At 33.7% G+C, this 27,255-nt stretch overlaps 2 protein-coding genes across 4 annotated transcripts in view; one reads left to right on the forward strand and one right to left on the reverse strand.

Annotated features, from left to right (window-relative positions):
* Nucleotides 1-18,832, reverse strand: part of LOC126778074 (protein polybromo-1) — a 33,632-nt gene extending 14,800 nt beyond the window's left edge. For all 3 annotated transcript variants that reach the window (XM_050501431.1, XM_050501429.1, XM_050501430.1), the window contains exons 1-19: nucleotides 18,542-18,832; nucleotides 18,233-18,382; nucleotides 17,727-17,898; nucleotides 16,977-17,107; nucleotides 16,055-16,309; nucleotides 11,177-11,332; nucleotides 10,683-10,785; nucleotides 10,050-10,281; nucleotides 9,730-9,845; nucleotides 8,977-9,227; nucleotides 8,124-8,397; nucleotides 7,325-7,589; nucleotides 6,677-6,775; nucleotides 6,166-6,327; nucleotides 5,439-5,645; nucleotides 4,925-5,104; nucleotides 4,257-4,405; nucleotides 3,785-3,903; nucleotides 2,814-2,927 (exon numbers count right to left, since the gene is read on the reverse strand). In XM_050501431.1, the coding sequence (XP_050357388.1) occupies nucleotides 2,814-2,927; nucleotides 3,785-3,903; nucleotides 4,257-4,405; nucleotides 4,925-5,104; nucleotides 5,439-5,645; nucleotides 6,166-6,327; nucleotides 6,677-6,775; nucleotides 7,325-7,589; nucleotides 8,124-8,397; nucleotides 8,977-9,227; nucleotides 9,730-9,845; nucleotides 10,050-10,281; nucleotides 10,683-10,785; nucleotides 11,177-11,332; nucleotides 16,055-16,309; nucleotides 16,977-17,107; nucleotides 17,727-17,898; nucleotides 18,233-18,382; nucleotides 18,542-18,667 (3,261 nt within the window). In that variant the 5' untranslated portion in view covers nucleotides 18,668-18,832. The remainder of the gene's footprint in view (nucleotides 1-2,813; nucleotides 2,928-3,784; nucleotides 3,904-4,256; nucleotides 4,406-4,924; nucleotides 5,105-5,438; nucleotides 5,646-6,165; nucleotides 6,328-6,676; nucleotides 6,776-7,324; nucleotides 7,590-8,123; nucleotides 8,398-8,976; nucleotides 9,228-9,729; nucleotides 9,846-10,049; nucleotides 10,282-10,682; nucleotides 10,786-11,176; nucleotides 11,333-16,054; nucleotides 16,310-16,976; nucleotides 17,108-17,726; nucleotides 17,899-18,232; nucleotides 18,383-18,541) is intronic.
* Nucleotides 18,833-23,503: 4,671 nt separating this feature from the next.
* Nucleotides 23,504-26,517, forward strand: LOC126778153 (uncharacterized). The gene is made up of 4 exons (XM_050501590.1): nucleotides 23,504-23,891; nucleotides 24,298-24,624; nucleotides 24,915-25,784; nucleotides 26,207-26,517. Exons 1-4 carry the CDS (start codon nucleotides 23,712-23,714, stop codon nucleotides 26,414-26,416), a joined length of 1,587 nt encoding a protein of 528 aa, XP_050357547.1. The 5' UTR covers nucleotides 23,504-23,711; the 3' UTR covers nucleotides 26,417-26,517.
* The last annotated feature ends 738 nt before the right edge of the window (nucleotides 26,518-27,255 follow it).

Raw genomic sequence — 27,255 nt, forward strand, 5'->3', positions numbered from 1 at the left:
CACGTCTCTGATCCATAAGTCTTCACTGGCAACACACACTGGTCGAAGACTTTCGACTTGAGACACTGCGGTATTTGGGATGAGAAGATATCGTGTAGATTCCCGAACGTTGAATTCGACGATTGACCTCTTTCTCGAAGTTGGACCTACCTAGTTGGATGGTCTGACCTAGGTAGACATAGTTGTCTACAACTTCGAGTGCAGAATTTCCAACCTTGACTTGAGTGGGTGCAACATGGATGTTCGACATGATTTTCGTCTTGTCCATGTTCATTTTTAGACCCACTTGTTGGGAAACCCTGCTTAGGTCATCGAGCATAGTGCCGAGGTCTTCCAAGGTCTCAGCCATAATTACCATGTCATCGGCAAATCGAAGATGAGTGATGTACTCGCCGTTGATATTGATGCCAAGTCCGTTCCAGTCCAGAAGCTTAAAAATAATGCAGCGGCAAACAGTTTCGGAGATATCACGTCTCCCTGTCTTACACCTCTCTGCAGTTGGATAGGTTTTGAGTTCTGATCCTGGAGTCGGATCGACATGGTGGCGTTCTCGTACAAGCACTTTAACACCCTGATATACCGATAATCAATTTGGCACCTTTGAAGAGAATTCAGCACGGCCCAGGTTTCGATCGAATCAAAGGCTTTCTTATAGTCCACAAACGCTAAGCAAAGTGGTTGGTTATACTCCTCAGTCTTCTGTATAACTTGCCGCAGCGTATGTATGTGGTCAATGGTGCTAAAGCCTTTCCGGAGTACGGCTTGTTCGGGTGGAAGTCGTCAAGCCTTTGCTCGAGACGATTCGTAATGACTTTCGAAAACAACTTGTAAACAAGCAGTGAGATGGGCCTGTAATTCTTCAGAAGGGTTTTATCACCCTTCTTAAAGAAAAGTACCACGACACTTCCGTGCCATACCTTTGGCGTTTGACCTTTGGCTATGACGGAGATAAAAAGCCTCTGAAGAGCCCTGAGGCGATCCTCAGGCGGATGGTACACCGATCTGTACCATTTGCCTTCAGAAGCTCGGCTGTAACACCATCATCACCAGATGTTTTTGAGTTGTTCGAGAGCCATTCTAATCTCGAAAAGACTGACGTCCTGAAAATCTTCAGTGTAGTGTCGAGTTAGTCTTGCTCTGGGATCTGCAGCATGACTACTGACAGGTGATTGAGCTGTCGTGTACAGCTGACCGTAGAACTTCTCAACCTCTTCCAACAGCTCAGATCTTGACGTGACTACTCTGCCATCCTCAGTTTTCAGCCTTGTCAGTTGACTTTGACCAACAGAACAGATCTCTGTCGAACACTTTAGAGCCTTTGTTCCGCTCGATGGCCTCTTTAATGCGCATTGTATTAAATTTCAGTGTATTAGACGTGAAATCGTAATAGACAAACAGAGTTAATGCGATAGATTTATAATATGGGGGTATATCAAAAAAAATTACCGTTTTATCATATTTAAGATTTAAAAGTCTGTTAATATTTTAATCCTATTTTATACTTACCAATACTTAATAATCCATTTAGAGCATTCTCTAAACTTGTTTATTCCTATCCGACTTTTAAAAAAAAAGCCTGGTTTAGTTATTTGTTTTAGAGAAGAAACATGACAGTTTTCTACGAAATTCTCGGTAATTTTAAGGCATTACTGGAAAAAAAAATTTACAGCCGCCCAAGCAACTCGTGAAATTATTAAATATGAAGAGGAAGGTGTCCTTGATCAGTGCACTGCGCAGCGTTGATTTGAAAAATTTAGCAGTGGAGATACGACGTTGGAATGGAAGAAGGACTCCAGGCTACCATTAATGGATATTGATAAGGTTCTGCAGAAAACCTGTTAAGTCAAATCCGTCTACAAGTAATCGCAAACTTGCCAGGGAGCGTGGTGTGTCGAAAAATACTGTAAGTCGCCATCTTAGCTCCATAAGGAAGGTGAAAAAGAACAGTAGGCTGGTCCCTCACTAACTTATTCCTAAGCAATCAGCTAAGAGGTTAGCAATTTGTGAAAATTTATTGAAAAACCTTGCTGATATGAGATTTTACCGGAAGATTATCACCTGTGATGAAAAGTGGGCTTATTGGCGAATCCGAATACTCGTGAGCAATAGCTAGGTCGCGGTCAAACTGCTTTTCCGGTTGCTGCAAGGGGGCAATTTGATAAAAGCCCACGTTTTGCGTTTTTTGGAATTTTTAAGGTGTTATCCATCACGAATTTATTCTTGATGGATGCTCTATGAACTCTGAACTCTACTACTAACAACTGGATAAATGTACGCCAAATTATCAGAGCGTTATCCTGCTTTGACCAATCGATAAGGAGTTTTATTCCAATAAGATAATGCTCGTCCTCACACTTGCCGTCGAACCAAAGAAAAGTTTGAAGAACTTCATGGGTTCGAACTCCTGCCTCATCTACCATATAGTTCAGACTTCGCACCATCAGGTTACTACTTCTTTCGATCCAAAGACCATTTTATTCAAGGGAAAATATTTGATAATTTTGCATAAGTTGAAATTGCGGTCCAAGAGTACTTTGACAGCCATCCCAAGAAATGGTATCAGCGTGGGATTGAGCAATTAGCTAGCAGATGGCTAATGACGGTTGATAACAATGGACTATACTTCAAGTATTAATTTTATTTTTTATAAAAGAAATAATAATACAAATATTTGGTTAAAAAACGGTCATTTTTTGATACACCCTTATATTAGTATAGATGTCATTTAAAAATTTTCACCAAAAATCGACATGTGTGATTTCACTCTAATACAATTTATTGATTCTGAACTTAATAAAATACAAATAACTAACCGGTCTCTCCTTTTCTTGAACATTTTCCAGAACTTCCAATTCGGCGAGTTCATCCTTATGTTTCTCAACTCGTTCACGGAATACTGAAACCGTTCTGTTCGGCTCTAGATGAATCTTAAACAAAAAAATACCAAATTAAAATCATACACAATTACACACAAATAAGTTTGTAAATCATACAAACGTCATAATCATATAAACGTATTTTTTCCTAATCATGGTTATATATTTACTTACATTTCTATTCTATACCAACAACCCTATGGCCTATTCCAAAGCTATAAAGATAAATTAACAACATTGACCATGATTTGACATGACGTCATTGACACCTGTATAATCTGTAGTGTTCATTGTGGATTTGTAAAAAATGCCATTTCGAATGACCGCGGTGAAGTACAGTACAGTACACTAACAGCTTGTTAATATCCCACTGCTGGGCTAAGGCGTCTTCTCCCATTTTGAGGAGAAGGTTTAGAGCTTATTCCACCACGACGCTCCAATGCGGGTTGGTAGAATACACATGTGACATAATTTCAATGAAATTAGACACATGCAGGTTTCCTCACGATGTTTTCCTTCACCGTCAAACACGAGATAAATTATAATCGCATATATGATGAAGTTGTTATAGAAAATTTGGAAGTCAAATTAAATTGGATATATATAAATATTTAAGGGCAATAATAGTGCTATAAATGAATATTTAATATTAATCAAGAACAGCTTGTAATGCATTATAGATATAGAAGGGCTCTTAGGAAATCGCATGGAATATGTAATTCCAGTTTGTTTAGCTTTAGTCTTGCTCCCATTGAAGTATATATACATACGTGATACAACATCATTTCGTCCAACTTTAATAAATATAAATTGTACATAGAAGTCATACAATATTTTTTTTGACAATCATTACTTCTACAATAGTAATAAAAATTTCATTTTTCATAAATATTTGAAAGTATAATCACCTCTCGGGGTATAAGTGCAGCTTCTTTTTCAGCGCCTTCCCATGCCTTGAGCTTCTTGAAACAGCGGTTTTTGCTGTTGTACCGACTCTCACACACATAAACGTCCTTGTCCAAGTAACCTGGGCACAAAGTTATTTAATTCTAAGTTACGAAATATTATTGATTAGTGCACTAAAATGTGGATTTTATGTAGACATTTTAGAGAAATTTAACTATGGTATTACCCAAGCATATTTGATACATACCACACTTTGAAATGAAATTAAACAGTCACAACATTAAACAATTATAGACTTATAAGTAAGGAGAATTTTGAAAGTTAAAATAGTAATTATATAAAGTATTTATATAGAAAAACAGACAAGAAACTCTTACATAACAACTTAGTTCTATATATTGCAGTAAACATAAAACATTCGATTTAGTTAATACTTATTTAAATATTGTCATCATAACGATTAATATAACATACCTTCGGGTCTAAACTTGAAGTACTCCTTGACATTCATGACGTAGCACCGGCCGATGATGTGGTCGAGCGGCAAAGTGCGGTGAGTCTCCGTCTTGAACACTTCCTGCTGCAGGAACTTGCGCGTGCGCACGTGGAACGTCTCGTGCGGCCTGCGGTCATGACACATTTCATTTGACATTTACTAAACTCTGATTTACAGTAACTTATATAAAAGAACATCATGTCAATCTATAACAGAACTCAAAACAAATATGTTTAAACACCTATGCGAGTATATATATATGTATATATATATATATATATATATTTTTTTTATAGAATAGGAAGGCGGACGAGCATATGGGCCACCTGATGGTAAGTGGTAACCAACGCTCTTAGACATTAGCATTGTAAGAAATGTCAACCATCGCTTACATATCCAATGCGCCACCAACCTTGGGAACTAAGATTTTATGTCCCTTGTGCCTGTAATTACACTGGCTCACTCACCCTTCAAACCGGAACACAACAATATCAAGTATTGCTGTTTTGCGGTAGAATATCTGATGAGTGGGTGGTACCTACCCAGACGAGCTTATATGTATATATATATATATATATATATATATACATAACGTGATATTATAAAAAGGCAAGAAGAATTAAATGCAATCGGTTGAAAAGTTGACCTGAAGTAGACGCTCGCGTAGGCCATGGGCACTCCGTCCGCGTTGGTCCACATACGCTGCAGTTGCACCACGGAGGGCTCCTTGCTGCCCTTCTCGGGCTGTACGTACACGAAGTCTCCCTTTCCATACTGGCTGTGGGGGGGCGCCGCACCAGACGGCATCGACTCGTCCGTGCTCGATCTGTGAAATGGCATTATTAAGTGGCCAGGTACACGTATCGGGATTTTATTAATATAGTGAATATTCTAAGTAAACGACTATACACTAACTATCTATAGGTATATTCAAATTTTAAATTTCTTGGCTTTTCTTGATACGTTCTGATCCGGCAATTGCTTTGATTATAATTAACTTTTAAAATCTTTATTTAAAACTACTTGATGAACCTGACGCATCATATATTTTTATGTACAAAAATAACTATTAAAATAAAGTTTTATGCTACCCTACTTTGCCTACTTTGTAGGTTGAACACTATGTGCAAAGAAAATCGTGCAACAGTAAGAAGCGCGACCTGGTCTCGTCCTCATCGTCGTTCTCCTGCAGCAGCTTGCACTGCTTGACGAGCTCGACGCTGGTGGCGATGGTGTCGCGCGTGAAGGCCAGCGCGGGCGACGCCAGCGTGCCGCGGCACAGCGCGTCGCGCTGCTCCGTGAAGTACGACTGCAGCTCCACCGAGTCCTCGAAGATCTGGCTGTCCGTGCGCGACAGCCGCCGGGCGCTGCAACCCCAACCCTCAGCTTGTACTCGCTATCGTGCCTGCTGACCGACGTCGGCCAGTGGCTACTACCGCCAAACATCAATCGACTGTACTATTTTGATAACGCTAGTTCAATTGTTGAACTAACGTTATCACAGGATATCCCTTACATGAAAATCACTGCTTTGAAAAGCCTTGGTGTGCAATAAAAATATATAAATAATCTAGACATTTTTCATTTGGTGACATACCGGCAGCAGCGGGTCCTACCGGGTCCAATTGAGTTTTCAAACAGCCATTCAGGAATTCATACCAACCACCAATTCATTGAAATACATATACACACAAAATTTCATCCAAAGCGTTCCAGTCGTTTAGGAGGCGTTAGGTGACAAACACACATACAGAATAATTACGTATATAAATAACTACACAACTACTAGTTGTATTCTTGCACTTTTTCTACTATCTATGAATCTATGGGCAAATTTATTTTCGAGTCAGATGTCAACGAACAAATAGTTACGCATAATTCAATTACCGTTCGAAAACCGCAAACATGTCCTGTTGGAAGTGGTCCAGTCTCTTGTACAGACCCTTGTCCAGTCTCCGTTTGACCAAATCCAAGGAAATAGCGCGAACTTTTTCTCCATTAGCCGCTTCATCGTGTTCTGGAAGTTCAGCCATACTGTCCGAGTAACATCTGAAAATTATCATACTAACATTACAAAGAATTCAATATTGTGTTTTTCCCGAATTCAAGCAAAACAATCTCACCTTTCAATTAGATCGTAAACACAACAAAAAAACGCCTCATATATAAAACCTACTCGTCTTTTAGAAGTCGTTTAAAAATATTTATATCTAGTGACTTATCGACATTTATAATTTTATTATATTAACGATTTTTGTTTCCAAAATTCCGTCGATGAGTATATATAACATTAACGGAAATGCAATTTATGCGAAGTGAAAACGTCGACCAAAGGCCGCTGAAAGACAATCTCGCTCTACCCTGATAAAGGCCAGGTCAATACAATCCTTTGCCTTACCTGCCCTCCTCATCTTGGTGATTATACACAGATGTAAATAGATTCAGCAGTAGGTCTTGCACCGCTGCTGGAACGTCGGGGACTGCATCATCATCCTCTCTGTTTAAAATAAATTTATTTTTTACTCAAATTATTATTGTTTAAAATTGTAATTATAAATCCTATCAACAATATAAAGCTGACTGATTGATTATTAATCTAAACTACTAAAGCTATAATTTTAAAAACGATAACAAAAAATAATAAATAAATTCAATAACATTAATATTAAGAATTTTTTAATATTGCCTTCTTGGTATAATCAATTGACCGGGCTCATCATTCATGAGGTCGATCATGGCCAGGCTAATGATAATTTAATGGGTTTTTCCGTCAGTAAATTGTCAGTTGAAATTGGCATTGTTAACACTCTTAGCCCTAGAAGGTTTCACATTCTTTACGATGCTGGATCAATCTTGTGCCTGATCTCTTTGCAGTCGTGTCGGATGCCAACCCTTCGGGTTACGAGAGTGAGTGAATAGAGCTTGCACTTGGGTATGACATACACTTTTGCACTATAATTTGTTACGCGCAATTATTTCGCGCTAGTATCCCTCGACAATGGCCGCCGTCAATAACAACAAAATTATTAAACAACGAAACTCTCACCTTAACAATTGTTTTGTTTGTAAGCAAACGCGTTGCAATATTAGCGCGTCTTTATATATCTGCGAATCCGGTTCATTATACTTGCAAGCATTGTCGAACATTAGTATGAAGTCCGAGGCAAGTTCATTGACAGCGGTGTAAACTCCATTTTTCAGTTTGTGAGCTATCTTCTCCATGTCTATCGGGTTTTTTATTAGCTCGTAGTAATCTGGGTATTCGGTTTTACTTGGCAGCTTCATGAAGATTAAGGCCAACTGCCGATTTACTGAAACATTTTTTTTTAATATAACTTATAAAGTAACATATATTTGTTTTATATATTTTTAATTTTAATATCATCCATATGATTGGTACAAATATGGAGGTTTGGTAGATGTTTTTATAAATAATTTGAGAAATATGGAAATTTAAATTTTATACCATTTACCTTAGCAATTTTTTTGTACATTACTGAAAAACCCGTCAGGCATTGACATGCTTGTGTAAATTATTTTTATTTGCCATATCTCTTAGATCAATTTAAATTAAACGTTATACGACTATAACATATAAACATATGTCGCAGCGACATCTGGCGGCAAATTATAGCAAATTGTTTACTATAAAAACCTTGTCAATGAAAAAGTACATAAATGTGCTGCTAACTTTTATGGTAATCGGTAAAACAGAGTCGAAGTCTATAAATCTATTTATATATTATATAATATAATTTTTCTTCCCGACAAAATAATTTGATTTCAATGGATGGTCAACCTTTTGTTCTTATGCAAAATAGTACAATTATAATAGAATTATTTACCTTTTGGATCTCTATAATCCCGGATAGCATCATACAATGTCCTCAATTTCTGTTCGAACGGCGACAACTGTTTCGACTTAGCTGCTTTGAATGTCTTTATAGGAGTTTTCCTTTCATAATTACTATTAATTTCCTTTAATTTTTCGTTCATGACGCGTTCGAGAAGATTCGCATCTTCATATATCATAGAACCTTCTTCGTTGAATTGACGACAATTTGAAAACATTAACCGGAAATCGGACACCATTTCATCCATGCTATTATACCTGTCATTCTGAGAACAAAATACTTTATTATTTCCCAAATAACTTTGTTACTTGTAAAGAAATATCATTATTATTCATTTGTAATACAAGCAAATTTAAGTCATTATTTTAGTTTAAAATAAATAAATGATAAGAAGGAAAGATAATGCCTTAAAGCTCGGTTGAGCTGAGACAGCCCATTGTTTAGATTTAAGAACATGCGGAGCAGCATGGTGGAAAAAGCTCTAAACCTCTTCTCAATAGGGAAGTGTTAGCCCAGCAGTAGAACATTTAGTTGTTACTCAACTTTATTTTTTGCTAACGTATAGTTGAATTGTCTAATTGACATTTACAATTCTTGTTGAAACACAAAAAAGTTGAAATTGGCATGTACCTGTCATCATCATTAATAACAAATATATATATATGTTAAAATTATATAATATAGTTAAATATATATACAGAAAATGACCCGTTAATTGTGATCTAATCCGTATGTAGCAAACCAATGGTAAATTCTAAATTATGCCTCAAAGACTAGTATCCCTAACCAAAAAGAATCATTTTTTGTATATAAGAAAACAGATTGCAATATAAAATATTTGTACCTTAATATTTGCTTCAATAGTCAACATATCAATGGGACGGTCGATAACATTATAGTATTCGGGGTACAACTTCTTGCTTGGCTTCTCCATAAACAACAACATTGGCTGTCTTCCGTCTGAACATGTAAACTCCACCAGCTGTTTAGATATGTAGTGTAGCTTTTTTTTGAGCGGGAGATTAGTTTTTTGAATGATCGGAGAGGGGGAAGGCGATGGTGCGGCGGAGGGGTTCGGGTTGAGTCGTGGACGACCTGAAATTGGTTATAATTTTTAGTCTTTTTGGTCATATATTAATTTTTTTGTTATTTCTTGGACCAAATTACAATAACGTTATATAAAAATACAATAATGTTGTACAAAACAGCCGAGATGGCCCAATTGTCAGAACGTATGAATCTTAACCGATGATCGTGGGTTCAAACCCGGGCAAGCATCACTGAGTTTCATGTGTTTAATTTGTGTTTATAATTCATTTAATAAAACATCATGAGGAAACCTGCATGTGTCTAATTTCACTGAAATTCTGCCACAAGTATTCCACCAACCCGCATTAGAGCAGCATTCTACTCAAAAAGGGAGTGGAGGCTTTAGCCTAGCAGTGGGACATTCACAGGCTGTTACTATATACACTATAGCAATAATTTTGACATTTCAAAATTACTAAAACTTATTTAAAAATTCCATAAATGTAAGACTAAATTCAACAATTAAAGGTGAATCTATGATTATTAGTTATTATTGAGTAGTACATACCTCTAGGTCGCGGGGTGTTAGCCTGCGCCTGATTCTTAACAGACGATAGACTCTCGTCATCACTTGATGAGCTCTGAACGATGTCTAACATTTCTTGAACGCGCTGTTGCATTAATCTAAAATATGTATGTAAATTATTACATATATACATTGTACATACATATTATTACATATATAAAAAGTAAACACAAACAATTCTATTTTTAAATAAGAATCATGTTCAACTAATTTGTACCATTTTAAATTGAAAATCTTATTATTGTCCCTTTAAAGTTGGAAAATTTTCAATATTTATATTATTATATGAAAAATAAAACTACCTTTGCAACTTAACAGCATCCTTATACAACCTCGAGGAAGGCACATTATACTGCTTTGCATTTTCAAACATAATGTTCATATCACCGGCCACTTCTGACAATGTTCCATAGCTGCCTCGTCTGATCTTATTCTTGATTTGATTCAAGGACACTGGATTCTTTATCTCCTTGTAATAGTCAGGGTATTCGCGACGCGATGGAAGCTTCCAGAATGGATTAGCCATTGCTGAGCCTAGAAATAAATTTAACTTTAATTTTTAACTACCTCATTGATCTTGGCTGTTCAAACTCTAATCGAACAAATAAAAAGTTATTGAATTATTCTGTCATATAATTCGCATTAGTAACCTGAATTTGGCATTTTGTGTCGTATTGCTGTCTCATTTTATGAGAGTGAGGTATTAGAAGGGTACACTTGCTTTTCCGCAAACATTTGTGCTCTATAATATATTCTGCACAGTTGGCTATTCATTATATTCTTTATGGTTATATATTATTATATATTGGCGTTAAGAATGACGGCCGTGACAAAAAATTATTCAATGTGTTGGTACATTGCGTTATTTTCTATAGAAGTATATTTTAAATATTAAGTTTTTGATTGAGTTAAATTTTTATAGTAAAGTAATTTACCACTGGGTGCTAAGTGATTCCTGATAACGTCAAGAAGTTTCCACTGCGGAGAATCCTCGTTGTCAATTTTATCTTCGTCACTGTCACCGCTATCTTCAGAATGCTATGGAAATAAATCATAATATAAGCTGACAGGTCTTTATAATTTGTTGTATAAGCCTCGGTTGTTAGTGTAAGTGAGCAAGTATAATAAAGTATCACTTGCTCTGAATTCCAATTTGTATATATCTTTACTATATTTAATTTCACTAAGTACTAAATGCCTTTTATTTGTTACTTTACAAATATATCATGTTCATTAAGCATACTCGTTTTAACTTTACTGTCTACGTAAAGTTGTGGAAAAGATTAACTACTGAGTTTCTTGCCTGTTCCTCTCGATAGAATCGTCATTCCGAATTCGACGACGATTCAAAAGTATCTTTAGGAGGATACTTCAATAAATACGAGTTGGTATGATAAAGTAGGCAGCGTGGGCCCCGGGTGGGGCGTACCTTGACGTAGACGTCGTCGTGTCCGGGCGGCTCCATGATGGCGAGCGCGCGCGCGGAGGGCGCGGGCGCGGCGCGCGACGAGCGCTTGCTGCGGATGCGCTCCGACGTCTTGTTGCGCCCGTGCTGCTCCAGCTCCTGCTTGCGCGCGTGGATCACCTGCGCACGCGACACTTTGATTCATATTTGTATCTATTGAAATGTTTTAGTGAAATTATTTTTTAAATTAATTATGAACTATGAGTAATGCTTAGTCTGCCGCTTTGAATAGACGTGTTGCCGATTATACTAAAAATAAAATAATTTTTAAAAAGACAAGACATTGAAGTTAGCACCTAATTAGAACAACGTGAAGAACACAATTCGTCAGCCTCGCTTATTAGGACTTACTGCGTTTTATCCTGATAAGGGCATATGCAGCTCCCCTCACCCCCCGAGTAAACGAGTAAGTTGCTATTTTTCGTTTCACTCAATTGTCGCTTCGTCAAGCTGTGACTCATTACGCTATCGGCAAATCTAAGTAAACATGAGTTCACAATCACTAAGCGTTAGCGGAAAACTCATAAGCGATAGCGGAAGTGGGTCATCACCGGATTTACGAACATTGGATGACTACAATATCACGCTTAGAAAAATCAAATACGAATGTGATTGTGCCTCTTTGATTAACGAATTTCGGAAGGAGATGATGTCTTTTTTTCAAGATTTCACAAAAACGCACCAGGAATGTTCCTTATCCTTACATAAGGAAATAAAAGAAATAAAAGATGAATTAAAGTCTAATAATGCTGCTTTAGAATCCTTATTATTGGAGCAAAACCAAACGAAAGTCGACTTAAAAGAAATGAAGTCACTAACTGATACTATAGAAGAAAAAATACACGTTCTTGAAAATGATATTTGTTATTTAAAAAATAACTCTAAAACTGATTATCCCAAAGAATATCCCCTGTCATGCGAGGAAACCATTTCAGAGCTACAAGAGCGCTCTCAGCGAGGAAAAAATGTCATACTAGTAGGGATTCCCGAAACAAAAAGTCCTAATAGCACAATCAGACGTGATTATGACAAGAATGAAGCTATGAAATTAATTAAAACTATTTATGAGGACTGCCCAAACCCTACTACAGTCTTTAGGCTAGGAAAATACAACCCTAATAAAGATAGATCTCTAAAAGTGTGCTTTGAAAAAAAGGAAACTGCAAAATATATACTTAAAAATAAACGCAAACATAAATTAGACAAAATCCGAATTTACGCTGATCAAACTCAGTGTCAACAACAACACATGAATAAACTACAAGATGAACTGATATCCCGACAAAAAAATGGAGAAAAAGACCTTATTATAAAATATGTAAATGATGTTCCAAAAATTGTAAAGTACAACCCAAAAAACAGTACGCGCCAGGGACCAAAAATAGTCAATACAACGAAGAACTTAATATTAGCTATCAGAAACTGAATTGTTACGAGGACATCCATAAAACTAAATCATCATTAAAATTTTTATATACAAATATAAGAAGTCTTGTAAAAATTGATAAATTAGATGAAATAAAATGGTATGCATTTTATTTCATCTAATTACATACACATTACACTCAATAAAAAGCACTATACATATAATACTGATTACTGAAACATGGATAAAGTCTGATTTAGATGCATCATTACTTGAGATTCCAAATTATACGCACATATATAGTTATAGAAAGGGTGGGATTGGGGGAGGAGTATCTATATACATATATTCATAGTTGTCTTATGCATGAAAATGTTGAAGTTATTAATAGAGAAGAAAACGAATACATTTGGATATATATAGAAAAATATGCAATTAATATTGGAGCTATATATAAACCACCTAATACAAAAACAAAAGATTTTATAGAAAGCTACAGTCAACAGCTAGAGAAAAAACGTAGACGCTTAATATTTGGAGATTTTAATATCAACCTGCTAAGTGATGACCATAATACAAATAACTATAAGAACATGATAAATGAAGCTGGATATGCAATCCTTAACAATCTCAATGAAGACTTTTGTACAAGAGAAACACACACAACAAAATCTATTATAGACCACGTTTTGACAAATATGGAAGGTGTGAATTTCCACATGGCTCTCCTTGATACCTCCTTGTCTGACCATAAGCAGATTTACCTAGATATCAAACAGATTAAAGTTGATAAGAAAAGAGAGACACATGAATACTTGGCAACTGATTATACTGCTTTATATAAATCAATGGAAATAACTGTGATCCAAAATAAAGACTACGATTATGAAATATTAGAAAATTTAATTAAGACTAAAATTCAAGAAAATAAATGCACAAAAATAAAAATTTTAAATAAACCCAGAGAAGACTGGATAAACAAAGAGGTGTTGAATAGTTTGCGTGATCGAAATATTGCCTGGAACCAACATAGAGCTGATATTAAAAATACCGAAAGGGAAACAACATTCAAAACCAAAAGGTACGAAGCTTTCAAAACTACACGAAATGCTGAAATTAACTCTTATTCCAACGCCTTTAAAATATGTAAAAAGCGACCAAGAAAAATGTGGGATTTAATTAACAGTCTCGTCAGTAACAAAAATAAGATAAATATCATACCTCCTAATCTTGTTCGAGATTCCAATATAGTAGTAAATGATCCTTATGAGATTTGTCAACTTTTTAATGATTTCTTTTCCACTGTTGGTTCAGATTTAGCAAGTAAAATACCCCAATCATATCATCAAAAACTTACTTCCAGTCTTTCACATTCACAAAATAACACTATTCAGTCATTTGCACCCACCACAAAAAAAGAGGTTAGTGAAATAATCGACAAATTGAACGTAAACACAAGTAAAGGCATCGATAACATCGGAGTAAAAGATATAAAGTGTATAAAATACTTTATTCTAGATAATCTTACTGACTGTTTTAACAAATGTCTTACACAAGGAAAATTCCCCGAAAGTCTAAAGATTGCTAAAGTTACGCCAATTTATAAATCCGGAAGTAAAACAGATCCAGGGAATTATCGGCCGATATCTGTTTTACCAGTTTTGTCAAAAATTTTAGAAAAATTAATTATATGTCCGTCTTTATAATTACCTCAATAAACAAAACTTCTTTTTTAGTCAACAATATGGCTTTCGTCCGAAATCTAATACACTTTCAGCAACTGTGGATATTGTCACCAAAATTAAAAACGCGTTGGATAGTAAGCAAATCGTTCTAGGTATCTTTATCGATTTAAAAAAGGCTTTCGACACGGTCAGCCATAATTTATTATTACAAAAACTACATAAAGAAGGTATAACAGGTTCGGCAATCAAAATTTTAGAATCATATTTACATCGTCGCAAGCAAATTGTTAAAATCGGAAAATTTCAAAGTAAGCCCGCAACGTTAACATATGGAGTACCACAAGGCTCTATCTTGGGACCGCTATTATTATTAATTTATATAAATAGCATTAGTACAATTGATTTGTCTGGAGATGTAACTCTTTACGCGGATGACACAAGCTTATTTTACTTTGGTGATAACATTAAAAATATAATTGACGTAGCTCAACGTGATTTAAATGTTATTAGCGAATGGTTTCTGTCTAATTTATTAACTATTAATACCAAAAAGACATCATATATGATCTTCGCGCCTAAAAATAAAAATATACCAAATCATGACCAACTAACAATTTTTAACGAACCTATAAATAAAACTGATCATGAAAAATATTTAGGTCTTATAATGGATAGCAAGTTAACCTGGCAATACCACATTGATCATCTTAAAAATAAAATATCCCCTTTGATAGGAGCACTACGTAAAATTTCCTTATGTATACCTAATAAAATTCGTCCTATTATTTATAATTCTTTAGTAAAACCTCATATAGAATATCTTATTGAAATATGGGGAACTGCTGCGAAGTCTAACATAAAGCCATTACAAACTTTACAAAATAAAATTATTAAAGTTCTTTATAAATATGATTATATGACGCCATCCGCTGAATTATACAAAAAAACAAAATTTCTTAATATAAATTAATTATACACTTTAAAAACCTGCATGTTGATTAGAAAAATAATAACAAATAAAACACATTCACAATTACACTTTCATAAAAAAACACATACATACCACACTAGAAAACGTAATAAACTAAAACTTCCAAAAACCAGAACCAACTATGGAAAGAAAAACATTTTATTTGAAGGAGTTCAAATTTATAATAAATTATCATACTTAATCATTAATAGCAAGAGTTTTCCTATATTAAAACGTGTAATGGAATATGTGCAAAATAATTTATAAGTTAATGTAACCCCTACCTAAACATGTTTGTGTAATATAACTACCCGCAACATTTTATCTCACTGTATATAATTCATAAGGCAGACTTTTAAATGTACCCTCAGGCAAAATTATTGTAATTTCTTATTATAAGTGAACTTTTGTGTTCTTTATGAGAAATAAATAAATGTCTTTAAACCGAACTTAATTGACGTTAGGTTTTTGGTAATAAAACAATTCTATGAAATACCACTTCACAGAATCAAATTGATTGCACCAGATATGAAGAAAATATACCAATGCGTCTCCTTAATCGCGTCAATTACACGCGCAAGTGAGATAGTTGTAATTGCGTTGTGAGACGGGGTCAAAATTTCAATCGAGCTGATGTAGTATGGGCTCTTAAGTATAGTGTAAATATATAGAAATGTCAGGATAGGCACAGTCAGCTTTCAAGATGATGAGAGACTGCACACTGGTCTAATTGTTTCTTAATTGTTATTTTGTGAAGTGTTCTTTAGCATTGTTTGGTTATGAGCATGTATTTGCTTGTTTTGTTATTTGTTTAAAATTACCTTTTTCAGAGCTTTTGCATCTTTATATATTTGACTGCCTGGTTCGTTAAATAAACACGCATTTCTGACCATAAGTATCAGGTCTCTTTCCAATTCATTTAAATTTGAGTACTCGCCAACTTGAATCTTTTGTGCAATTATTTTAAGATCAATAGGAGATTCTATTATACTAAAGTATTCTGGATACCGTCGTTTTGATGGCAGAAATTGGAAAGCTGTATATAAGGGCCTTCCATCGATATTAGCCATCATAACCTGAGAACAATGAATCATTTATATATTTTACAATTAATAGAAGAGGATTATTTTTAATATGTGTTTGTGAGTAAAAATATATATATTTTTTTATAAAATAGGAAAGCGGACGAGCATATGGGCCACCTGATGGTAAGTGGTCACCAACACTCATAGACATTGGCATTGTAAGAAATGTTAACCATCACTTACAACACCAATGCGCCACCAACCTTGGGAACTCGGATGTTATGTCCCTTGTGCCTGTAATTAGACTGGCTCACTCACCCTTCAAACAGGAACACAACAATACCAACTACTGCTGTTTTGCAGTAGATGACTTGGTGGTACCCACCCAGATGAGCTTGCACAAAGCTCTACCACCAGTGAAATAGTAATTATAGTAGTAAGTCAGTAAATATGCATGTGTGCATGCATCTACAAGTATATAGGTATGTACTCATACACTCAGTCATAAAAGACACACCATATCTTACTTTTCAATCAATGAATGGCATATACTTTTGGCAGTAATTTTCTACCTTTAATTTTACCTACTGTAATTATTCACTCTTTCATTTTCAATCTAGTTTCTTAATTACTATTTACATCAATAAACATTTTCCTTCTAATATGACAGTAAAAGTATACTAACACATTATATATTTAATTATTAGTGTTTACTTACCGCATTAAATAGTTCTTCAAAGATATTTTCTTCCTCATTATTAGTGGATGTCTCAGATAAATCCTCAGCAATGTCTGATCTCCGACTGGAGGAACCGTTACGTGATAATTTATTTGTTTTAGCTTCTTCACCTGAAAATTGTTCTAATTAGTATTTGAATACCTTTTTAAGTTCTAGAAATCTAATATATATACAAACGTGTTAAAACTCCATTGCAATATGGAGCATACAAACAGGCAATGATATAAACATTATATTATATATATTGGCACAGCTATGATTGCATTTTGAGGAAAACTACTGGACATTAGGATGAATGGACATTTTTAGTTGACATTGATAATTTATATACTATTATTTTTTTATTTCTTTTTTATATTTGCCGGGAGGGCAAATGACTCTACTCCACCTGATGGTAAGTGATAGTAGAGTCCAAATGCGACGACGGCCAGTACAGATGGGAAAAACGTTCTGCACTAGCCAACTTCGCCTTGCCGGCCCGCAAGATACCTCTTCACACCTCGTTTGAAGGAACCCGGGTTGTAAGAGGAGGGGAATACGTGAGCTGGTAAGGAATTCCATTTTTTGGAAGTGCGACATTATTGTTTATTAACAATTTTTCATCCTTCTTTAAAAAACTATATTATGTTATTTGAAAGACTGATCAATGTGTATATATATAGTTATGTTTTAAAATATTTAAGTTTAAATTGTTCAAAACAGCAAATATATTTAAATAAAAATAATTACCACTTTCAAGTGCCATTCTATGTTTGGAATACAATTTCCAAAGTTCACAGGCATCTTTGTATTCATCAGAATCAGACTTATAAAAGGCCTTGGCATTATTAACTAATAATTCAATATCTGCTGATAGTTCTTCTATATCCTCATAAGTATCTGTTTTAAGTTTTTGTTGTACCTGAAAATTAAAATAAAATGTACTCAAAATAAATTATTATATTAAAAATGTCCTTATTGTTCATTCATAGCATACCAAAAATTGTGCACTTAATTGTTTTAATTAACATGTTATAATTCTTTACAAATATTAAGCTATTATGAAGTAAAGTTACATTAATGCTCACCAATGTACGGTTACTATGCCAAAATGAAATATATGAAGGACATTTTTATGAGTTTATAGTACAAGAGTTATTAAATCATATTTTAGATTTTATATATCACAGTCTGCAGGCAAGAGTGCCTTTATATAGTGAAAAAATCAATAATAATTAATATTTTCATTTACTTACTCGTAACAAGTCAATTGGTTGAGATACAACCTCATAATATTGGGGCTCTTGGCGCCTTTTTGGCGCTCTTATAAAGGCGTCGCATAATAAAGTACCATCCTCCTTCTTATATGTACGAATAATATCATACAATTGCTGGCAAATTTCACTCTGTAATAACAAATATCACTTAAAGTACCGCAAATTAATTATCTAGAATTTTAGATCACTTTGGTAAACCGGCATATTTCTTTACTGTATGCAAGACTAAAGTTGAATGACCTATTTTCGTTTTTTTTTTTTTGTTAGATTGGAATTATTTTATAATACCGGTTCCAATTTTTTCTTTTTTCGTGCTGGTGGAGGCCCAGGATTACTAAGTTCTATTCCATCATCACTTTCGTCACCATCAGCACCTCTACTTGCCACCGAAGACGCGCGTCGCCTTTTACTCATTGTCTTAATTATTCAAGAACCTCTGATTTCCCGTTGTTGAAGCTTTTCCGTGAATTCAACAACATTAAAGTAGCATTACAATAATAGACACTATAAATTAGGTGAATTATGATCATAAAAATTGTGTCCATTTAGCAAATATCAACAATTTACGAAAAGAAGCCATCTATCATCTTATTATGAAAGGAAACGCTTAGTATTGCCATTCTCAATAGGTGTTAAAAATGCATTCAGCTTCATTTCTTAATTCTTAATAGTCTTTGGTTAAAACTGAAAGAGCTACATACAATGATATTATACATATAAAAAGAAGTATCTTATCAAGTCATTCAGTACATAATTATATAGCTTATTATATGTGCGAAAATTCGACGCATAGTAAAAAACATTGAAAAATACAAAACAAAATGTTAAAATTTGTACGATTTGTAAAATGCCAATAGAGTATTTGAATTTGTTGAATAAGGTTTATAAAAATTATTATGGATTGTGTAATCAATAATTTTAATAATGTTTAAATTAGATTTTCAGTTAATTAATAATAATATATTAAATATAAAAATGCTTAAACATAAATTAGCAAAACTATCACCAACTGAATTGAGATTTGAGTTGTGAGATCATAAATCGAGCTATTGGCTTTGATCTTATTTGGCAGTGATTATATTTCCTTGCGGAAAGGAAAGGAAAAAAATTACCTTAATGCAATGTACGCATAATAAGCACTGAATAAGTATGGGACTTACCATTTCTAACAAGTTATTTTAAAAAAATGAAACAAATTTTGCATGAAAAAAATGCATAGGTTGAGAATGGAGATAATTATTAACAATAATTACAACTGAAATGTTGAAAATGCTTTCATATGGCTGTCATGAATTCATAAAAATCTTCTAAAGATTTTTGAAACTTTTTACTTCTTTCATATCGGAAAGCTATTTATTATAACATTTGTCTATCTATATTACCCAATAATGTTAAAAGGTACTTCTTTTTATATGCACAATACGTAGACAGAGAAACTAATAGACATATGACGATTTCCTTCTCAGTTACAAAAGAAAGAGAACAAATGGCTTAGACAGAGATAGAGTTATCAAATCTTTTGTCCCTTATCGCGTAACCATGTTTATTGCTTATTTTTATGTTAGAAAACGATTCTAATCCAGTGAAAAGACAGAGAAACAATCCTTATATCACATGGCAGGTTATACAATGGTTCATGTTCGTATTAGTTCATGTTAAAGCGATAGCAAGAAGAAAATTGCCGGCGTGTTTTCACGTGTAAGTACGACGGTTTCGTCCTTAAATATAGTTTCTCAGTAACAGTACAGTAACAGCCTGTAAATGTCCCGCTACTGGGCTAAGGCCTCTTCTCCCTTTTTGAGGAGAAGGTATGGAGCTTATTCTACCACGCTGTTCCAATGCGGGTTAGTGGAATACACGTGTGGCAGAATTTCGGTGAAATTAGACACACGCAGGTCTCCTCACAATGCGTTCCTTCACCGTATAGCATGAGATGAATTATAATCACAAATTAAGCATGAACATGAAAATTCAGTGGTGCTTGCCCGGGCTTGAACTTACGATCATCGGTTAAAATTCACGCCTTCTTACCCCTAAACCATCCATATAGTTTCTCAGTGATGTTTTTTTATCTATAGCATGACGGAACCTTATATTGCATGAAAATCCTAAAGATAATAGGATTTTCCAGTTTTTATCATTCATAACCTATAATTATTTATCATGTAAGTGCTGCCAGCGTCAGCTAAAAAAATGTCCCGATTTTCGGTAAAAAATATCGACTCGTTGACAATGTAAACATATAAATACGGAATCCAATAATAGCCTAAAGTGCTTCGTTATATATAAATATGTTATTTTAATTTACCCGTTTTTTTTTTTTATAGAATAGGAAGGTGGACGAGCATATGGGCCACCTGATGGTAAGTGGTCACCAAACGCCCTTAGACATTGGCATTGTAAGAAATGTCAACCATCGCTTATAGCCAATGCGCCACCAACCTTGGGAACTAAGATTTTATGTCCCTTGTGCCTGTAATTACACTGGCTCACTCACCCTTCAAACCGGAACACAACAATATCAAGTATTGCTGTTTTGCGGTAGAATATCTGATGAGTGGGTGGTACCTACCCAGACGGGCTTGCACAAAGCCCTACCACCAGTAAATGTATTCATAATTTTCTAATAACAACAATATTTAACATTCTTCATGAATTTATAAAATTATTAGAATCTGAGTCAAGAGGTTTACATAGAAATATATGTGGCAACCATTCTTTATTAATAATTTAATTGAGTGTTTTAAATTTCAACATCTGAGGAAAACGCTAATCCAGTACCATATAAAAATGCTGAAGTACTATTGATAACGGAAACAAAAACAAACAATGTAACGGTTTTTGGGGGGTAGTTGGAAAACAAAAAAATATTTTAATTAAAAAAACCTCATTTTGTTTTAATTAAATCCTGAAAATTATTTATCTCCCAAAACAGGGAATGTAGTTACTATGGTAACATTATACGAAACATTCACTCTCTGTCTCAATCGCTGCTATACTGCCCCTTGGTCTATTAGTTTCTCTGTCTACGGCACAATATCACTGATATTACCGAATAGGGTATAACACTAATTTTTGAAAAGTGTCTCAATTAGATTCTATAATGCTAATAAACCACTAAAAACACACAATTTTTTTTATTCACTCGATAAGTGCCTTCAAATGTATTTAAATTTTTAAATTTCGCCCGTTATTTGACGAAAACGCTGGTCGCCATGCCGCTCTGTTGTTAAGTCGTCAGTTGGCTGTGTAGACATAATTATAATATCCTCCAGACCTATTTCGGCCACGGCGACCAATCTCAAGAGAGATGTACACACATCCAGACTGCTACCTTCTGAGAATTTTCGACAGAAAACCTTAATAACTTTTTATTGGCCCGATCTGAAATTTGAACCCAGGACCTCCATGTTTATGTAGCGACTAGACCAACGGGGTTGTGTAGACATATGTTACGTTAGTTGCGAAAATAAAAAAGTACAAGGCCTATATACGCTGATCAGTTGGCAGTTGCAACTTTTCGAGCTTACACAGCCGTATGACATACTTAATATTAGGTCCTTACATATGAAATTAGCGTTTTGTACGGGAGGAATATAAAGTCAATTTTTTTTTTGTAAAATATATTTAATTAATCAAAGTATGCACCGTTGTTATCTATGCACTTTTGCCATCTCATAGGTAGTTCATTGATCCCTTTATTAAAAAAAACCATGGGGACGAGAATCAATAAACTCTTTGACGGCGGTTTGGACTGCCCGCATTGGAGTTGAATTTTTTTCCTTGTAAGAAGTTGTCAACATTCCGGAAAAAATGGTAATCTGTTGAAGCAAGGTCCGGGGAGTACGGTGGATTTCGCAGACATTCCAATTGTAGCTTATCTAACTTAGTGGTTGTTTCTTGTGCAGTGTGTGGTCTTGCGTTGGCGTGAAGCAGCAGTGGCCTAGAGCGATTGACCAATCTCGGTTGTTTAGCAGCTAGTTCTTTCTTCATGGTTTGCAGTTGCTGACAAAAGATATCTGCCGTAATCGTTTGGCCAGATTTTAGAAAGCTGTAGTGAACGACACCGGCGCTAGTCCACCAAACACCCACAAGTAATTTTTTCTGAGTCAATTTTCGTTTAGGGCAGGATTTGGCGGGGCCTCCAGGGTTCAGCCATTGCGACGAGCGCTTCCGATTATTGTACAGTATCCACTTTTCGTCACAAGTAATGATTTGATTTAAAATCCCTTCATTATTGTGTCGGTTGAGCAAAGTAACACAGCAGTCGATGCGTGTTTGCAAGTTCTATTCACTCAATTCATGACGTACACATCGTTCAATTTTTTTTACTTTCCCGATTTGCTTCAAGTGGATTAATACAGTTTTATAACTTTCCCCTAGGCCTGCAGTTATCTCTGAAGTGATTTGTGATGGATCCGCTTCCACAAGAGCCTTTAATTCTTCATTTTCCACTTTGGAAAACGTTGAAACCAAAAACGTACCGTGCTTTCTTTTGCGACACCAGCGCCGTACACATCATTAATTCTTCGAGTTGTTTCTACAGCACTGGAGCCACGGTAAAACTCGTACTCGTAAATATACCGATATTTCATGTTTTCAATTGTGCGCTAATGAGCGACGCCAAAGAAAAAAATAATGAGGAAAAACAAATGAATGACTGTTTTCAAAACTCAAATGTACCAGCTAAATGAATTTATAAATTTGAATTTGGAATTCTTAACCAAAGAGGAGATATTTCAGATCAAAGTGGTCAGTACGACAAAACGCTAATTTCATATGTAAGGACCTAATAAAAAGACGGTTACTATTTCATGATGTTCAAAAACAGATAAAAAAATCTAAAAACTTTGAATTGATCAATTTATTTTTATTTTATGAACTAAAGCTAACATTTTCCGAATGCTTTATACCTAGGCTGTCTCAGTAATATATTTTTAGATTTTTTTCTCAAATATAGCAAAATACTAAATTGGCTTTTTATCTATAATAATAACTATAGTGCATGATATTTTTACAATTCAGTTTAATATTAGCACTTACTAATATTTATACATTATTATAGGTAACTAATTTCATTCGGATACTCTTAAATTATAACGTGTTTTATATTGTTAAAAATTTCGTAAAGTGGTTTTTGGTTACTGATCAATGATCTTATATGTCAAAAACAATGTTAAAAAAGATCCGTTAAGTGTTAACTAATTAACTTACATTTTGAATTAAATTCAAAATATTTTAATTTATATTACGATCCGTAATCAGTAATTATGGTTTCGGCTTATATTTGCAAATATATTTTGTAACTTCATATCAGGTGTTCATAAAAGAAGTGTTTGAGAAAATATTTCTTAATAAAGTATTTTTGTATTCTACCCTCATTAATAGCAAAGCTTGTTTGTTTCAATTTATCCGAACATTTCATCTGTTAGATTTGATTACAATTCTTACAACAGCAATGGATAAGTATTATAAAAACTTTATACTATGCGGTGAAGCCAATTTCTATTGTATTTTATGTCAAGAAAGTTTTGTAATTAAACTACACGTTGAAAAGCATCTGCGATGGGAGAAACATAGAACCAATATTAAAAAGCAGGAATATGCTCCCAAATTTAAAAAGGATTTTATTTATAAGGTAATTATTATTATAATGCCTTGTTGGTCTAGTGGTTAGATATAAGTTCGCAGACCCCGAGGTCCTCGGTTCAAATCCCAGGTCGCGCCAGTAAAACGTTACTGGGTTTTTGTCGAAAATTTTCAGTAGCAGCCCGGAGTCTGGAAGTGTGTAAACACTCCCGTGCCTCTGAAAGCACGTAATGCTGTTTTATTATAAATTAAAAAAATAATTTATAATAAGATATTATGATAACCATTTCGTTCAATCCAGTGACAATCGAGGATATGAAATTGCTGGTTATACCATCTTTTGAAACTTTCATTTCTCTTGATATTGTAGCCAATCAGTTGTATAAGTCAACATTATTAATATTTATTATTACATTTATATTTAATGTTAAGTTAATATAGAATTATTTTCTTAGTTTGCTGATGAATATTACTATTGTGAAATATGTAATATAGTGACACAAAATGCAGTGGATCACATAAAAGGAAGTAATCATGAAGAAATAAAAAAATCTGATAAGAATAAACTAAGAGCATCAAATGTAGATCTTGATGAAGATGGGTCAATTAAAGTACAAAATAGAGTTATCACTAAACTGCAATGGCATGGCATTGCAGATAATCTGTGTTTAACATGCAATGAAACAGTTGAAAAATTATTGGCTCATATAAATTCCTTTAATCATATGATAAGACTGATACAGAGTGAAACCACCATTAAGGATGATCAGCTTTATAGACAGGTACAATAAAATCAATCAAATCCATCTATATAAAAGATTAATTGACTGACTGACAGACATAAAACACTCAGCCCCAAACTATCCCCAATAGAACACAGTAGGTATTTGAAAATTTAATCCCTAAGGTAGTAAGTAAGGTAGTCATTTTGAAAGAATTATGGAATTTGGTATTTAGCAGTTCTGAATTATGATGAGAGAGAAGACATGGGCAAAGCAATAGTGTCTTTATATTTCATTGCTAAATAGTTGATTGTTTTTTGTTAATAATAAACTTTTAATTTCTCTTGTAGTTGGGAGAAAATAACTTTTATTGCTTTACATGTGCTAAAGTATTGGATAGTAAATCCTTAGAAACACATTTGGCTGATAATCACAATAGAAATGAAAATGAAAACAATAGTAAAAAAATATCACAAAAAAATATAAAAAAAAAGTTAAATCCAAGTTTAGACACAAATATCCACAAAGAACCATTTGAGACACAATTATTGAAAAAAATTGAAGATAAATATTTCAGTTTCGAAATTGAAAACAAAGCTACATGCTTGAAGTGTCAGGAAATAGTGGAATTAACATATGATGCAATATATCAGCATAAGAAGTCTCACCAATCGCCAGAAGAAATAATAGCGGCAGATTTATTCTGGCTTAGGCGGGATAGAGGCAAGGAAAGGGCAGAATTAGCTACATATGGAAGAGCCAATTTTATAAAATTGAATGAGGGTGGAAGACAGGGCTATTGCTCACTATGTAATAAATGGCTGTCAGCACATATTTACACTGCAAAACAACATGTGGAAGGAGCTCATCATAGAGGACATTTGGAACTTAAAGGCTTAATTAAAGAACAAAAGCATGAGAAACCTAACATAAATAGTGTTCCATATAGAACATTTTTAAGTGTAATGTATGGTCCGTTTGAGATTGATGAGTTAAGTTATGTTGTTATAAATAATGGCATCGGCCTCACCACCTTCAGTTATACGCTAATGTGCTTGATTGATGATATTAAAATGTTGATGAAGTGTTTTTGTTGTGATTTGACAATAGATATGAGTGAGATAAAAGAACATGTAAAATCAAAAGAACATAGAAAAATTTTGTTTGAATGCAAAGTTTTACCTATTGTATTGGAGGGTTATGAGGAATTTGTTCGACAGGTAATTCTTACTTTTATCATGTAATATAAACTTATTATCATGGAATTTTGCCTAGATGTTGTCAGGGGTATGTAAAATGACACAGGGGACTTAATAACTGCACTCCTCACATACAGGTGGAAACTAGCATAATTAATTAATTTCAATATTTTGAACCGTTTAAATGAGAATTTTAATATTTTTTTAATTTAATGGTTTATGTAACAAAATGTAAAAAATTGGTTCTAAATAGACTATTACCTAAATCTATTTGAATTTTAATTATGTTTCTTATGATGTACAAAAATAAGAAAAATATTGTACACCTACATACATAAAGTATTATAAAATGATGTGACAATGAAAAAATTAAAAAAATACTAACACCAAAATGAGTATATGTAAAGAACTACTAGGATTAATAAAATTTTATTAATTTGCAGATACATCCAGGTTTATATCATTGTGGCTATTGTAATAAGACTTTTCCATTTTGGGAGAATATGGGGAAACATTTGGAAAGTCTTCCACATGCAGTCCAACGAAGAAAGTTAAAACTTATAACCTACATATGTGGTAAATTATATCTGGATCCATCATTCTCCTTAGCAGACATGATAGAGTACAAGCAATTAAAAAAATATTTTCATTAATTACATTTTTATTATGAAACTTATTTAAAAAAAGTTGTTTTTTTAAGTTCTTGTCAAACCTTATAGTTTTGTTTATTAAAAGGCTAAAAATAAAAGTTTAAAATTAATTGATGTTTTTGCTTTTGATTTGTTTTGAATATGTTTAAAATAAAACATTGGACAGTATTAAGTTATTATATTAATTTAAATCTCCGAAGTATATGTTGTCCCATTGTGGGAAATGTGAAAATAATAATATTAAATCACTTTGAGATTGTTCATGTATTGTTTTCAAATAGTTGACTGTTAATCTGACATAATTTAGTCTTAGAGTTGATGGTAGTTCATCTAAATTAATATCTAAAAGTGTAACTAAATGGGTGAGACGAGTTGGATACAGGATGGCAAATGTAATTTCTGAGCATGCCGACTTTACTTTTTGAACAAAAATAAAAATTAAATTTTGTATTTTAGTGTGAAAATTATTCAAAAGAAATAAAGTATTAAGTATGCATATACAGATTTGAAAACATACTGCTGAAACTGAGCATGTTTTAATTAAACTTTTATACATATTAGAAGTTAGTAGTTCTTCAATTTCCATGTTATCATTGTGAAGTAAATTATATGAAATATCTAGAAGTAATTTTTCTATTTCGCTTTTAATTTTTATAGATGTATCATCACACATATTACTGCATCTAATGTGCATATCTGAGTTCCAGAATTCTTTTAAAAGTTTTAAGTATCTTTTGTCATCTTGATTCCAATGAATAATGTCTTTTGCTAAACTGTCTTTAAGTGTCACTTTTTCATCTAAATTTAATAAAGCCTGTGTTACTTCAGGGTTCATAGTCGAT

The sequence above is a fragment of the Nymphalis io genome, chromosome 25 (assembly GCF_905147045.1).
Source record: "Nymphalis io chromosome 25, ilAglIoxx1.1, whole genome shotgun sequence".
NCBI classification, from domain to species: Eukaryota; Metazoa; Arthropoda; class Insecta; order Lepidoptera; family Nymphalidae; genus Nymphalis; species Nymphalis io.

Excerpts from the sequence above, each read along its gene's own strand:
- LOC126778153 (XM_050501590.1), top strand. The coding sequence starts at position 23,712 with ATGGATAAGTATTATAAAAACTTTATACTATGCGGTGAAGCCAATTTC. Across the intron at positions 23,892-24,297 it reads AAAAGGATTTTATTTATAAG|TTTGCTGATGAATATTACTA; the intron begins GTAATTATTATT and ends TTATTTTCTTAG. Across the intron at positions 25,785-26,206 it reads ATGAGGAATTTGTTCGACAG|ATACATCCAGGTTTATATCA; the intron begins GTAATTCTTACT and ends ATTAATTTGCAG.